At 42.9% G+C, this 13,914-nt stretch overlaps 1 protein-coding gene across 1 annotated transcript in view; it reads right to left on the bottom strand.

Moving 5' to 3' along the window:
• The window catches only part of MYO3B (myosin IIIB), a gene marked incomplete at its 3' end in the record, with an annotated part of 334,099 nt that overhangs the window by 230,027 nt on the left and 90,158 nt on the right, over positions 1 to 13,914 (bottom strand). Inside the window, exon 7 of the mRNA XM_084892298.1 lies at positions 8,485 to 8,550. Coding sequence (XP_084748424.1) covers positions 8,485 to 8,550 — 66 coding nt within the window. The remainder of the gene's footprint in view (positions 1 to 8,484; positions 8,551 to 13,914) is intronic.

The following is a 13,914-nucleotide window of genomic DNA, read 5'->3' as shown; positions in this document are numbered from 1 at the left end:
TATTGTTATTTTTACCGCGTTAATTGTTAACTGTTACCTACCCTCTACCTACCAACGTAACTCTATAAAGCAGGTATTCTCAGCCCCAGTCTGGCAAACGAGAACCCAGGGTCAGGGAAGCTAAGTATCTTCCCCCGGGTTGCACAGTGAGTGAAGGACACAGCTGGATGCACACGGCTCTGCCACGGCTGCCTCTGCTTGATGAAGAGCCTGGTGGCAGACTGACTGGGAGGGATGGAGGACAGGCTGTGGGCAGATGCGAGTCACCCTCCCACCCCCGCCCACACACAGGCAGCACAGAGCTCACCATCACTTCTGGTTACTGCATCTGCAGACACTTTGATTTACATTATAAAATGCAAGTATGGTTTTGTTTTTTTTTTTTAAAGAAAGAAAAGCCAGTGTGGGATAAATGTTACAAAATATCATTTAGACTAACCCTACCTGAAAATCACCTAACATAATGTGCTACAAGCACTGATATGAAATCTATGACATGTGCTACAGATGTGGTCTCTCAAGATCTCAAGCCCAAGCCCAGCATTTGTTGGGAAATAAACAGAATATGCTGACCAGAGTCTGGATTACCCACTTGACTATGTCTTTTACTATGCATTTTGGATGAGCCTAAAGCCCTCATTGCCATGGTTCCTAGGATGGCAGTATATTCCAGATTTATGTGGATACTACACTGGGTTTCAAACTTCAAGACACTGGGAGCCACTTTGTGGTTTACACCATGATATAATCAGATTTTATTGGCTAGGTTCATAAGTGGGAGATAAGTCAGATCAAACTGGGCTCTTGGTGTCTTTATGTGATTTGTTAGGTCTGTGGTCGGCAAACTGCAGCTTCGAGAGCCACATGCAGCTCTTTGGCCCCCTGAGTGAAGCTCTTCCACAAAACAGCATGGCCAGGGCGAGTCTATTTTGAAGAAGTGGTGTTAGAAGAATATTTTAAGTCTAAAAAATTTGGCTCTCGAAAGAAATTTCAGCGTTGTACTGTTGATATTTGGCTCTGTTGACTAATGAGTTTGCCGACCACTGTGTTAGGTCATCTAAATCAGATGCTCTTCAGGGAGATATAACCTTGAAACATACAGCCTTATTTGTTCTCATAAAGGTGAAAAAAATCCCCATTTTTCAAATTAAAAATATAGTTGGGTTGCCTTAATACGTACAATGATCAATATATGTTGAGGAAAGAGGAGAATTGGGGGGCTTTTTAATTTGATTTTTTTTTTTTTTGGCTTCTCCATGAGTGTATATTAATTCACTAATTCCCTGTAGCTCAAGAGATGCTAATTAATTCAAGAAGCCATAATAGCTAATCATTGGCTAAACACATCTAAAATGGAGAGTCTGTCACTGGAGATATGGCTGCTCATTTGAATTAAAATTGCCAATTGTGAAGCAATGCAAATAAAGGTTATTGCATCCTTCTACTCCAGGAAGTATTAACCCTTTGCAAGGCTACCCTGAGAATACAACAGGACTTAAAAAGCCAAAAATATTTGTGAAACTTAATCAAGCACAAGTTAGAATATTTATCATTCCAAGTGTGCTGCTCATTGACAACATAACTCCATGCAATTAAACTGCTTTGAAACACAAAATGGACAGTGGCAAATAGCTGACAGTTGTTGCCTTGAGAATACAATCAATGTCAAACTCTGTAAACTATTGTAAACATTCAGGCCTAGAAAAAAGGAAATATTCCAGGTTTCAGTTTCAATTTTTAAGGAATAAATTTATGGAAATATGCATTCATTTTAGTAGTTTTACAGTTCAGAGTTACCTCACCTTGTTATTTGTTTGTTTGTTTGCTTTTAAAAACCTCTGCCCTTTTGTAAATATATATATATATATATATATATATATATATATATATATTTACAATCAATATATATATATTTACAATATATATATATATATATATATATATATATATATATATATATATATATATATATATTGATTTCAGAGAGGAAGGGAGAGGCAGAGAGAGACAGAAACATCAATGATGAGAGAAAATCATTGACCGGATGCCTCCTGCACACCCCCTACTAGGGGTCGAGCCTGTAACCCAGACATGTGCCCTTGACTGGAATCAAACCTGGGACCCTTTATTCCGCAGGCTGACACTCTATCCACTGAGCCAAACCAGCCAGAGTGACATCACCTTGTTAACATTCAGTGCAATTGCTTGTAGCTATTTGAATGTCATTTGGAGGTGATACTGTTTTAATAACCTGGTTATTCTTTAACAGAAAAGAAAGGAAGACTAGATAATATAGGCATGCTACAATATTTTTACACAGGGGTCCTCAAACTTTTTAAAGTGGGGGCCAGATCACGGTCCCTCAGAGAGCTGGAGGGCCGGACTATATGAACTACTAATTCCTACTGTAACACCTCGGCTGCGCTCACTGCCCAAAAAACCTGGCGAGCCGGATCAGACTCCTCTGCGGGCCGCATGTGGCCAGCGGGCCGTAGTTTGAAGACCCCTGTTTTGCTAATTTAACATTCTCCAAGTCTGTTCCCTGCTGAGCAACAGGAGAAGGGACTGGACAAAGGCAGTTTGAATGTATGCCCAGCGAAGTCTGAGCGACATGGGAAGGTGTTTACCTTTCTGTCAATCACACCTGGGAATAGGTCATTGGCCAGAACAGGTGTGACCGCTGCAAGGCTTGAAAGCTGAATATTTAAACTTCTGAACGAAAAAAGTTCATGCTCTTGGCTCTTGGCCCTCTTCGGACTCCGTTGCACTCTCCTGCGTGCACCCACAGCCATGTGGGCCCATACCATGGACTAATGGCTTGTAACTAACGGATGTGGAACTACACCTGGCTGCAGCATGGAAAGGAAACTCTGGATACCGGCTTTGTTAAACCCACAATTGCCCCTCTCTCAGGACTGATTTAAGGGAAATGGGACATTGGAAACTGAGGAATATAACTCCATGTCAATAAAAGCCACTCATTCTCTGGTACAAATCTTACAAATTTAACTTTCTAAAGATATTAACAGCCCTGCTCATGAATCTGTTTGCCAGTAGCTTGCTGCTGGCCTCCTGTAGTTCTCCACCGCCTGCTTGTAGCTTGCTGCCCCACCCTCCTGCTGATGTGTGATCTGGTCATTACATGGTCGATCCTTACACTTCGCGGTGTAACAACCATTTGCATATTCCATATTTATTATATACAATAAGAATCCCACTCCCAGGAGCGAGAGGGAAATTTGACCCTCCAGTAACATAGGGATAGCAAAGACCACCTCAATATTTCATGAGTCAAAGGCAGGGTTTGGCCACAAAGCTAACTTTAGGAAATAGACACATCTGCAACTTAGTCCACGAAGCCAGCCAACTCAGGCAAGTACAGTGTGTAAGGGCGACCAGATAGTTCCAGTCATCACTAAGGCCAAGGCTGAGCAGCCATAGTGTTCTTGATGGCTTTGCCCTTGACTAGGAGGAATCCATCTTTATTGTCTCACTAATCATCAGTTCAAGGGCCATTAATGATAAAGTCCTAAATCTAATCCTATATAATAAAGAGGTAATATGAAAACTGACCATCACACCCTCATATAAGATGCCTGGCCTCATGTGATCACAAGATGGCCACCACAAGATGGCCTGCAGTAGAGGGCAGTTGGGGGGCAACCAGGCCTACAGAGGAGGGCAGTTGGGGGCAATTGGGCCAGCAGGGGAGCAGTTAGGTATCAAACAGGCTGGCAGTGGAGTGGTTAAGAGGTGACCAAGACTGGCAGGCAGAAGTGGTTAGGGGCAATCAGGCAGGCAGGAGGCGAGGGGTGAGGAGCCAGCAGTCCTGGATTGTGGGAGGGATGTCCGACTGCCAGTTTAGGTATGGGATCAGGCCTAAACGGGCAGTTGGACATCCCTCTTAGGGTCCCAGATTGGAGAGGGTGCAGGCTGGGCTGAATTTCATGCACCAAGCCTTTAGTTCCTAATAAAACCCCAAAAGTTTTAGAGATAAAATAAAAGAGCATATTTCACAGACACCCTTTGACCAAAAGTTGGAAGGTATTTCTGTAGTTTAGACCTGACATTAGTTTGAACTTAAAAACCCCCCCACAAGTAACAGCTATTAAAAGGAAGGTGAATTTGGCAAGGGAAATTTATTGTTACCTCATCAAGAGGCTACTTCTGAATGGAGCATCCTGACAAAATTGAATCAGATAAACTTGTTATGCAAATAGCTTTAGCCACAGGGGAAAGGGCTGATAATGAAATCACTGCAAAGCCAACCACACATTACAGAAGTGACAGAAAACACTGGGCAGGGTCTTAGCATATGGATAGAAAAGGAGTGCAGACTTTATGTGAGCATCATGTTTAATTTATCATCACTAAGCTGTCAGGAGTCATGCTTTGACAAAAGCATAACTAACACATATAAATGAGTCAATTATCACTAACGAACAAAGGTTCAGAACCAAAAAGGCTAATGTTTCTTTACTCGTTTTTTCTCAATCCCCAAACCGGTTTGCTAGTAGGATTTCAGACCTTCTTAAAAAATCTCTCCTATCTCCAAATTAAGAAGGCTGGAGACAAATCTGAAAAATATTAGGCCACAACTCAGCACTCGTGTCACCCCTCCCCTTCTCTCTCACCCAAGCAAACACATCAGTCAGTAGTTGTACGCAGAGAGGATACTGAACGTTTTAAAGCTGTAAAAGAATTCCTAGTCCTGTTTACTCTTTAGGAAGAACCAGCTTACTTTAAAAACAATGCACCACAACTCAGTCTGTGAGAACTGAAGCAATTATCTAAACAATTCAAGCTAAAAACTCTTTTCCTAAAATTACCAGATAATCATCTTCCCCACCCCAGGCCTATGAGGTTCTCCCTCATCCTAACTGGTGGGCGGAGTTATGACATTACTGGCATCTGTCAGAGACATCCCCAAGACATTGAACCACCAATCAGCGTGTGCCCAAGTGTCCTGGAGCCCACCCCTTCCTGTTCTGCCCTGGGTCCAACCCTCCCGTTCCTCCCCTTAAAATAGGGGTGTCGAACTCAATCAGAGAAGGGGCCAAAATCTAAAATCCAGCCTAAATCGCGGGCCGAATGGTTTACTGAACAGTCATAAACTGACAATGTCATAAACTGACAGCGGAGTGCAGTGATGACAGCGCTGTGCGGGCCACATTGCAAGGCCTGGCGGGCTGGATTTGGCCCGCGGGCCTTGTGTTTGACACATGTGCCTTAAAAGGACCCCCAGACCAGCCCACATGCTGCTTGTCCTCCATGTCCAGTAGGCAGCCCGGCTGTGTCCCCTATCCCCTCCCCACTCCTTCAATTCTGATTTCTCTACCTCCGTAATGAGTCCTGCTCAATACTGGGGAATAAAATTTACTTTAAAATGTCTTGGCGGTCAATTTCCTGCGCCTCAAACCTTACAAGGCCCACCAATAATATAAAACGTATAATATGAATATATTTCTTTTCTTTTTTAAGTCAGATGTGTGTGTGTGTGTGTGTGTGTGTGTGTGTGTTGATTTGAGAGAGAAAGGAAGGAAGAGGAACAGATAGAAACACCGATGAAAGAGAAACATAAGTGGGCTGCCTCCTGCATGCCCCTACTGGGGATTAAGCCCGCAACTCTGACTGGGAATCGAACTGGTCACCTCTTAGTTCATGGGTCAATGCTCAACTACTGAACCACACCAGCCAGGCTAATCTGCATTCTTAATCCTCCATCCTTCTTCCCCGTCCCTCCCAATATGAACAAAATATGTAGAAAAACAAACCAAGGCTCTCTTTAAATAGACAGTTCTAACCCAGTGAATATCTCTGTTTATATTTAATTAGAGATTTGAATAAATAGAATGAAATAGTAATGTTAAAGAGCATTTGGTAGCCTAGGGTAGGTAGGTTCATCTATGAAACCAGAGAATATTATTTGGGAATAATGGGCAGGTTTCTACCTAAAAAGATAAAACACAATAAATTAGTCCCTAATTTCAAGAGTTACAGTCCCAAAAATCAGGTAAAAGGAAAATTTGTGGATGAGGAATCTAAGATATAATGGGAAAAATAGGATTGGCTGGCTGAGGTTAGGAAAGCATTTATGAATGCTTCTTATTTGTAATATTTTCACTAATAAAACCAATAAATAGAACTCATAAATAAAGAGAAGATTGATGTTTTTTTTTCAGATCTTAAATTAGTAGTTCAGCACACAATCACTTAATTTCTATTTATTTTCCTTGGTTCATTAGGACTTTTCCAGACTCTCCCTCCCCTGCAGTTTTAACACTTGTTTTCTGTGCTTAGTCTTCCATTCTAGGATCAAGACTCTCCTAATCTACAGCAGCTCAGTATGAGTGCATCTGGAATTCTCAGAGTTAGGAAAAACATAAGCAGATTTAAGTGGACATATGAAAGAGTTTTTCATAAAGAAAAATCAATAGTTAAAAGACATTTCTATGCTGTGATTAACCCTGAAAGTCCCACTCCATCATCAAGTACATACCTTTATTCCCAAATCCATCCAAATAATGCCATCTTGGCTTAACACAAAAATTTTCTTGAAAAAGTATACAGAAGCCAAACTTTGGTGAGTCAAGTCACATTTTAGAGGCATCATGAGACCTTGGTACAGGGAGGCATATTTGTGAATATGTAATGGGTTTTTCTAGGCCAACAGTTTAGAGAAGGTCAATCAAGGGCAACTCTGTGCAGCAGTGGAGTGAAAAGGAAAACTTTAGATCTAGGCTTTGCCAGCAAAATCATTGGAACCTTAGCGACCAGATTTCTCTCCCTCGGCTGATCAGAAATGTGTTCCCAGCCACCAAGGTGCCATTAGCTCTCCAGTTCCCTCTACCTCCTCCTTTGGTTTCCAAATCTTAAGAGGTGGCTCTTTCTCCGTTCCCATGTGAACATCATTCCTCCTGCTCTGTTGTTCCTCTTAACATCACCCTTGACTTGTGACTACTGTGCTCTGCAGGAGCGTCAGAGTGGGGACAGAAGGGGGCAGGAAATACTCTCCATCCCTGGTCTTGAACTGATGGTCATATTTCAACCTGGCCCTCCTTGGGAGAGCTCTTGGTGTTCCTTACTGCTCCTCTCTCCTGAAGAAGATGACACAAATCCAGGAGGGACTGGACAAGGGACCCGGAATTATGTTACATTTGAAAGGAAAGTGAACTGCTCTTTATATGAAACCCTTGAGGCCAAATATGTTTTGGAATTTAGAATTTTACCATATTTTAGAAAAGTGAACCAGTGCATTTACTGTATGTTATGTAACATCCCCAGAGGGATCTGGGGCAATACACTATAATCAAACACATTAATATATCTGCAGCAATCCACATAAATATTCACACTGAGTGAGATAAATAACGACTATAAATAATACAACTTCAGTGTCAGTCACGTATTGCCATCAAATCAGTTCACATAAGGTCAGTGCTTGCAGCTACATGATTCAAGTAGGAAAAACTTTCATTTTTCCAGAGCTCTTTGGAGTTTGGAATTGTGGACAAGGGACTGTTGATCTGTGCTGTGACTGATTAAGGAAAATGATCAAGAGACCCAGTTTGCTTCATGGCCCTGCCTCTTTGTGGAAGCATGCAGACATATGTTAGAGAAGTTTGTATTGACCCTTCCCTGCTGTTTTCTAGCTATTTTGGTCACTTCTTTTTCTCCCGATGACCTCAGAATACCTTGTTTGATATGCTAGTCACTGAAGGCACCTCTTTCCAGATCCTGTGCCTGGTCTAAATTCCTGCCCCCACCGTTCAACAGGCCCCTGGCTTAGGGTCCCCTCCAGCACACTGAGCATCTTCCCCAGACTTGGGACCAGTGTAGTCCTCTGCCAGGGGCCTGGCCAAAAGCTCATGTTGCCAGCACTGAGTCATCAGCCCATTGGTGGTGGTGGTGGTGGTTCTGCTCCTGACTTAGTCCCATTCCATCGTGCCTACTTCCTGGTAGCACAGCTCCCACCAGGTACGTCACCCATCAGTTGGGTTTTCATCTTGTTCTGCACACCTGGAGCCATGCCTGGGGCTCTTCACCTCGGTGCCTTGGGCCTGAGATCCTACTTTGCCCTCTCAATTACCGTGGGAACTAGAGCCCTGCTCCCACACCACAGATCCTAGAGCAAAGTCCACCTTCCACACTGCAAAATACTGCTGAAGGCTGCCACCTTCCATGTCCACCTAGGTCCCAGTGTGGGCATCAGATTTGGCAATATCTGTCCCAGGAAGAGCAGATTCTCAGATAAATGTGACCCATGTGATAAGGAGGAGAATCATAACCAAGACTCAACTGGAACTCCTTATTTTTCAAATCCTACAGAGGCATCTTCTGTCATTTACTGGAACAAATTCCGTGTCATAACGTGCTAGAAGGCATAACAACTTTTGGCACCAAGTGAATTCCACAGCTTAGATTTCTCCAATCACTGTCCAAGGCTTTGCTGGATAAGCAATTTTCAGTGGAAGAAATACTCACTGTGAAATAAAGTGGTTGAATTCCTCACACCATTTTTCCGGGTGAAGTAAAGTAGGTGGAGGGTTTCTGAAAAACAAAAGCATTTTTTTTTTCTTACAAAAGAAAGTGTTCCGTTAAAGACATACTGTCAACTTGCCTACTGATATTGTTTTAAATAGCTCTGATAAAACCTACTCTGTTTCTTCCTGGGGGAGAGCCATTCATTAGTAGTAAATTAATAGAATAAAGTGCCAGCCCATATTTATTTAGTCCTTTATTTTCATTGATTTGGGGTCTTCTAAGTCAACAGCTTTCGGTAAGACCTGTGAGGGTTACATAGATCGGGAACATTCCTCAAGGGGCAGACACTCTGAGGGGTGAGGCAATCATACAACTACTCAAATTGAGATCTGAGTATTACTAGTGCCACAAGAAAGCAATAAAACTAGTGCTATGGGCATTAGAGAAATAGACTTTTAATTTTGCAGGATTTTCAGATCATTCTGCTACCATTTGATACATTTAAAGTATACTCACAAATTCAGCAGCCACATTTTAAACTATTTCCTATATGTCAACTTTGCAATAAGGAGTGGAGAAAACAAAACAGCTAAGACACTGTTCCCAGAGAGGTCCCTGGGCAGAGATGGGGACAGACAGCTAAGGTAACTAAATATTGGAAGCCCAAGAGAACCAGAGGAGTGCAGAAAGATTGTGGTAACCAGACCACTTCCTGATGAAAAGGCAGGAAAAGGGAAAAGGGAAGGGCCCTACATTTGACTGAATATTTACACAAAAACATTCAATCTTACTCATTTATTTATTTTAATAAATAATTTGTGTCTCTTTTATTGATAAGGGGAGAGAGAGAGAGAGAGAGAGAGAGAGAGAGAGAGAGAGAGAGAGAGAGAACATCAATTGGTTGTTTCCACATGCGCCCTGGCCAGGGATGGAACCCACAACCTGGGTATGTGCCCTGACCATGAATCAAACCTGTGACCTCTTGGTGTACATGATGATGTTCCAACCAACTGAGCCACCCAGCCAGGACAAGGCATTCATATAGAAAGAGAGGAAGGGAGAGGGAGAGAGAGATAGAAACATTAATGAGAGAGAATCATTGACTGGCTGCTCCATCCCCCCTAGGAATGGAATCTGCAACCCAGGCATGTGCCCTTACTGGGAATCAAACTAGGACCTTCTGGTTCATAGGTCAGCACTCAACCACTGAGCAACACCAGCCTACTAAGACGTTCATTTTTTAAATAGAAGTGACATTATCTTTGAGGAGGGCCTAAGTTTTGCCACCCCACAATATGCCTTTTGGGACATTGATTTTAAGCTTTATTAAGAAACAAGACTCAGAAAGAACACTTGACCCTTCTCCCTTTCCTACTTGAAGAATTCAGGTAGAAAAATCTGCTTAAAGGAAGGGAACATCACCTTAGCATCATAATATAAACTAAACGAGGCAGCCAAGGAGAAATCTAGCAAAGCCTGTCTGTCGAACTTTCCTCTGTGTGCATCTGTTTCTGGGTGGCCTAGCAAACATTTGCTCACCACATGTTTGCTCCTTCTCATCTACCTGTAAATCCCCTGCTTTCTCTTTAAAACCCCAGACCCCTTGCCATTCTCCTTTGTCCAGAATGGCACAATGCCTCCTTGGGTCTCATATTCTTATGGCTCCCCCACATGGCCATCCTAATGTGTCTCTGTTAATGTGATTATTAGCCCAGCTAAAAGAACTTAAAAGGGGAGAAAAGTTTTGTGGGTTTTTTTATGCTCCCACATCTTTAACTGTAAGTTTATTTTCTAGCCATAAATGAAAATAGGCACTTATGGACAAGTCAAGTTCATAAATGAAGAAAGGTACATTTCTGCACTCCAAAAATTTGACTTTAAATCCATTATATGTGATCTTTGTTTTCACCTGGGTTTTAGCTGCTTCCTAAAGCCATAAATTGTTCAGCTCCAATAGGTAGAAAATTAAGAGCAGTAAGAATAACCAGAAATAAAAACTATATCAGATAATAACCATTCTCTTCTTGTTCCTTAAAATTTTTATTCTGGCATAATGCTGTCATATAGAGACTACATTTTCCTGACTTCCTTGCAGCTAAATGTGGCCATGCAACTGAGTTCTGGGCAATGATATGTAAGTAAAATTATTCTATGGTGTTTCCAGAAAGTCTTTTTGAGAGAAAGGAGATATGCCATATTTCTTCTTCCCTCTTTCTGCTTTCTGGAGCATAGATGTGATGGCTGGAACTTGAGCAGCCATTTTGGACATGAGGTTAACGTGAAAATGAAAGTATAGCCAATAACCTCTATATATAAGACTGTAATATGCAAATAGACTAAACAGTGGAATAACCGGACAACTGGTTGTTATGACATGCACTGACCACAAGGGGGCATGTGTGGAACATGGTGGGCGTTGGTTGTGGCAGATGGTGGAGCAGGTGAGCAGGGGTGCCAGACCAAGGAGGGGCACCGGTCACTGTCATTGATTGGGGTGAGCCTCTGGTGGTTACTGAAAATTCTTTGCTCCCGCATGCCATGGTCCCGCGTGGTGCTCGTACCTGATGCTGGCGCCAACCCCACTCACACCTGTTGCTGGCGCCTGGCACCAATCTCGATCACTCAGCGCTGTCAGCGGGTGCAAGCAGCAGGGCTTCTCCACCTCCCCCTGCTCCGGAGGGGTGATCGGGGCAGCAGCTTACACTCACACCAATTGATGGCACCAACCCCACTCACACCCGCTGTTGGTGTCAGCCCCAATTGCTCCATGCTATCAGCGGGTGTGAGCGGGGTCGGTGCCTTCAGCATGTGTGAGCAGCAGTGATGGGAGTGGGGCTGCCAGCAGATAAGGAACCAGTGGCGGAAAGGGCTGGGAGGGGGTGAGGAAAATGGGGCGAGACCCACCCCTGTCCTCACTGCAGCCTTGGGGCCCAGAGTTCCTTTCAAGGTGCACAAATTCATGCACTGGGCTCCTAGTATAGATAGAAAATGTATTCCTGTTGATTTCTATCAACTGTTAAGCTGCCATACCAGCTCTAGACTACTTCCCCAGTCTTCCTTAAAGAAGAGAGAAATGAACTTTCGTCTTCTCTAACCCACTCTTATAAGCAATTAATCCAAATTGAGCCCAAAATATTTCAGAGTATTATCCTTTCATACAGAACACAATTTGATAAATGACATAATAGAAGCACAAGCACAAAGTTCTGTGGAAACAGAACTAAGGGGCAATTTATCCAATGTTGAGTGTCCCAAAGAGTTTATAAGGAAGAACTTGAGATGACCCCTAAAGATTAGGTTGGATTTTTCCAGATAAAGAAGGAGAGGGAAACCATTTGAGGCTTAGAAAACAACATGTAGGAAGTCACAGAAATAGTTTTAAAAGTCTGGTAGATCAAAGAACGTGAGTAATTTTGGAGCTAGGCTATATAACCTTTTGAGTCTGGAGAGAGAGCAGAAGGCAAGGACGAGATGGGAAGAAAAAATGATAGGAGAGGAAGTATATGATTTCCCTGTACTGCATGATTATTTAATTATCCTTCAGATCATCTGACTCAAAGATGCAAAGGAGAATCATCCGTGAACTGAGCTAGAAAGAGTAGCAGCTAAAGGTTGCCCTTCAGTTATTCTGGGGGCTTCCTCTTTATCTCATTCATTCTCTTCAACAAGACTTCATCTTTCCTAGTATTTTTTAAATAACAAAAGCACAGGCATATAACTTTGGCTGCAACACTGATTTGCTGACCTGTTCATACCGGCGCCAGCCTCTGAGGTTGCACATCCATGTCCTCCCAGCTCACCTGTGTGGCCCTGGGTGGCATCTCTCAGCAAGCAGGTTGTCCCAGAACATCTCTAGAGCTCATTCCAGCTCTTGGACTTCCTTTGTCAGGATTTATGCTCCTTCTGTTCTCACTGAGGCCAGTTCCACAAAGAACTACTTAAGCAACTTACTGTCTGACAGACTTAATTCACCCCAAAGCAGTTAAAGTTAACCAAGACCAAGAAGTCACTTGTAGACAGAGTGCACAGACTTGATTAAAACAACCCTAGTAGCCTTGACATTGGTCAGTGGAGCAGGAGGGACAGCCCTTTCTGAAACTGGAGAATGACCTGGCAAGGCCCACTGGAGAAAATTGATGGCAAGTGTCCACCCTGGTGTAGAGAACACTGTAGCTTCCTGTTTTCAGTCTTCTTCTCAACAGGAACTATGGACAGGGGCTACCATGTATGTGTTGGCCGGAACCTCTGCAGCAGGGCGCAGAGGAGGACAGCAGCGGGTCACCCCTCATCAGGCCACTACCAATGCCTGGTGGCTTCACATAAACCCCACAGATCTTTTTGAAAGCCTGGCATTCATTACAGGAGCTTGGTTGTAGAGAATCTTATTTGACCTTGTAGATGCCCCATCTTTCCTGGAGTCCATCCATCATACTTAGATTCAGTAAATTGAAATCTTTGAAAGATCATTATCTGTGTGCAATGAAAACTAAAAAACAAAAACAGCAACAACAAAAAAATAAACAGGAAAGAAAGAATGACATTGAAGGCTTTAGAGTACATTGTCTGCAATAGCAATATAAATTCTTGTTCTCTCATCCTCCAGGAAAAGCACTAAATAGTAACATGGTATCCGTTTGCCTTCTCTTAAAACTACAGATACAGCCCTAACTGGTTAGGCTCAGTGGATAGAGCATTGGCCTGAGGACTCAAGAGTCCCAGATTTGATTCTGATCAGGGCATGTACCTAGGTTGCGGGCACATACCCAGTAGGGAATGTGCAGGAGGCAGCTGATCGATGTTTCTCTCTTATCGATGTTTCTAAATTTTCTATCCCTCTCCCTTCCTCTCTGAAAAAAAAAAAAATTAATAAACTATATATTTAAAAAACTACAGATGCAAGCTGCAACCCTGCCAGGGGAATCCCCCTAAAAGGGAGAACCAGGGCAGCTGGAATGCAGAGGCAGCAGGTACCACTCACTTAGGGGTATGGATGCTGAAGGCCTATAGGATGGAGGAATGGTGAGTGTCTGGAAGATCGATGACGCTGAATAACCAGCTCTCAACATTACCAAGGCAATGTAGAAAAGAGATTAATCAGTGAAGGAAAATGATTTGAGTTTTGCCTGCCTGAATTTTATTCCTGTGCTTTGGACCCAAAATTCAATTTTTATAAAGATCCCCTGCACGCGGATAACATTAGGGCTATCTGAGGCTACAAGCAAGGGGTGATGCTGAAGATAAAGAGGTGATAACATGAAGTTAACCTTCTTCCCCCAAAGTGTATGTGGAACAAAATAATTTGCTGAACAGCCAAACTGAGTTCATCTCAGTTCCTGAAATAGAGAGCGGAAGATTGAACCAAGGAAGGCACCTGGCATCAGGTCAGCCAATCCTCGTTTAATTTGGTGACTACAGCGTGACTTTAAAATA

The sequence above is a fragment of the Pipistrellus hanaki genome (assembly GCF_964339955.1).
Source record: "Pipistrellus hanaki genome assembly, chromosome: 8".
NCBI classification, from domain to species: domain Eukaryota; kingdom Metazoa; phylum Chordata; class Mammalia; order Chiroptera; family Vespertilionidae; genus Pipistrellus; species Pipistrellus hanaki.
The sequence above is the reverse complement of the archived record's forward strand: the minus strand, read 5'-3'. Positions and strand labels throughout refer to the sequence as shown.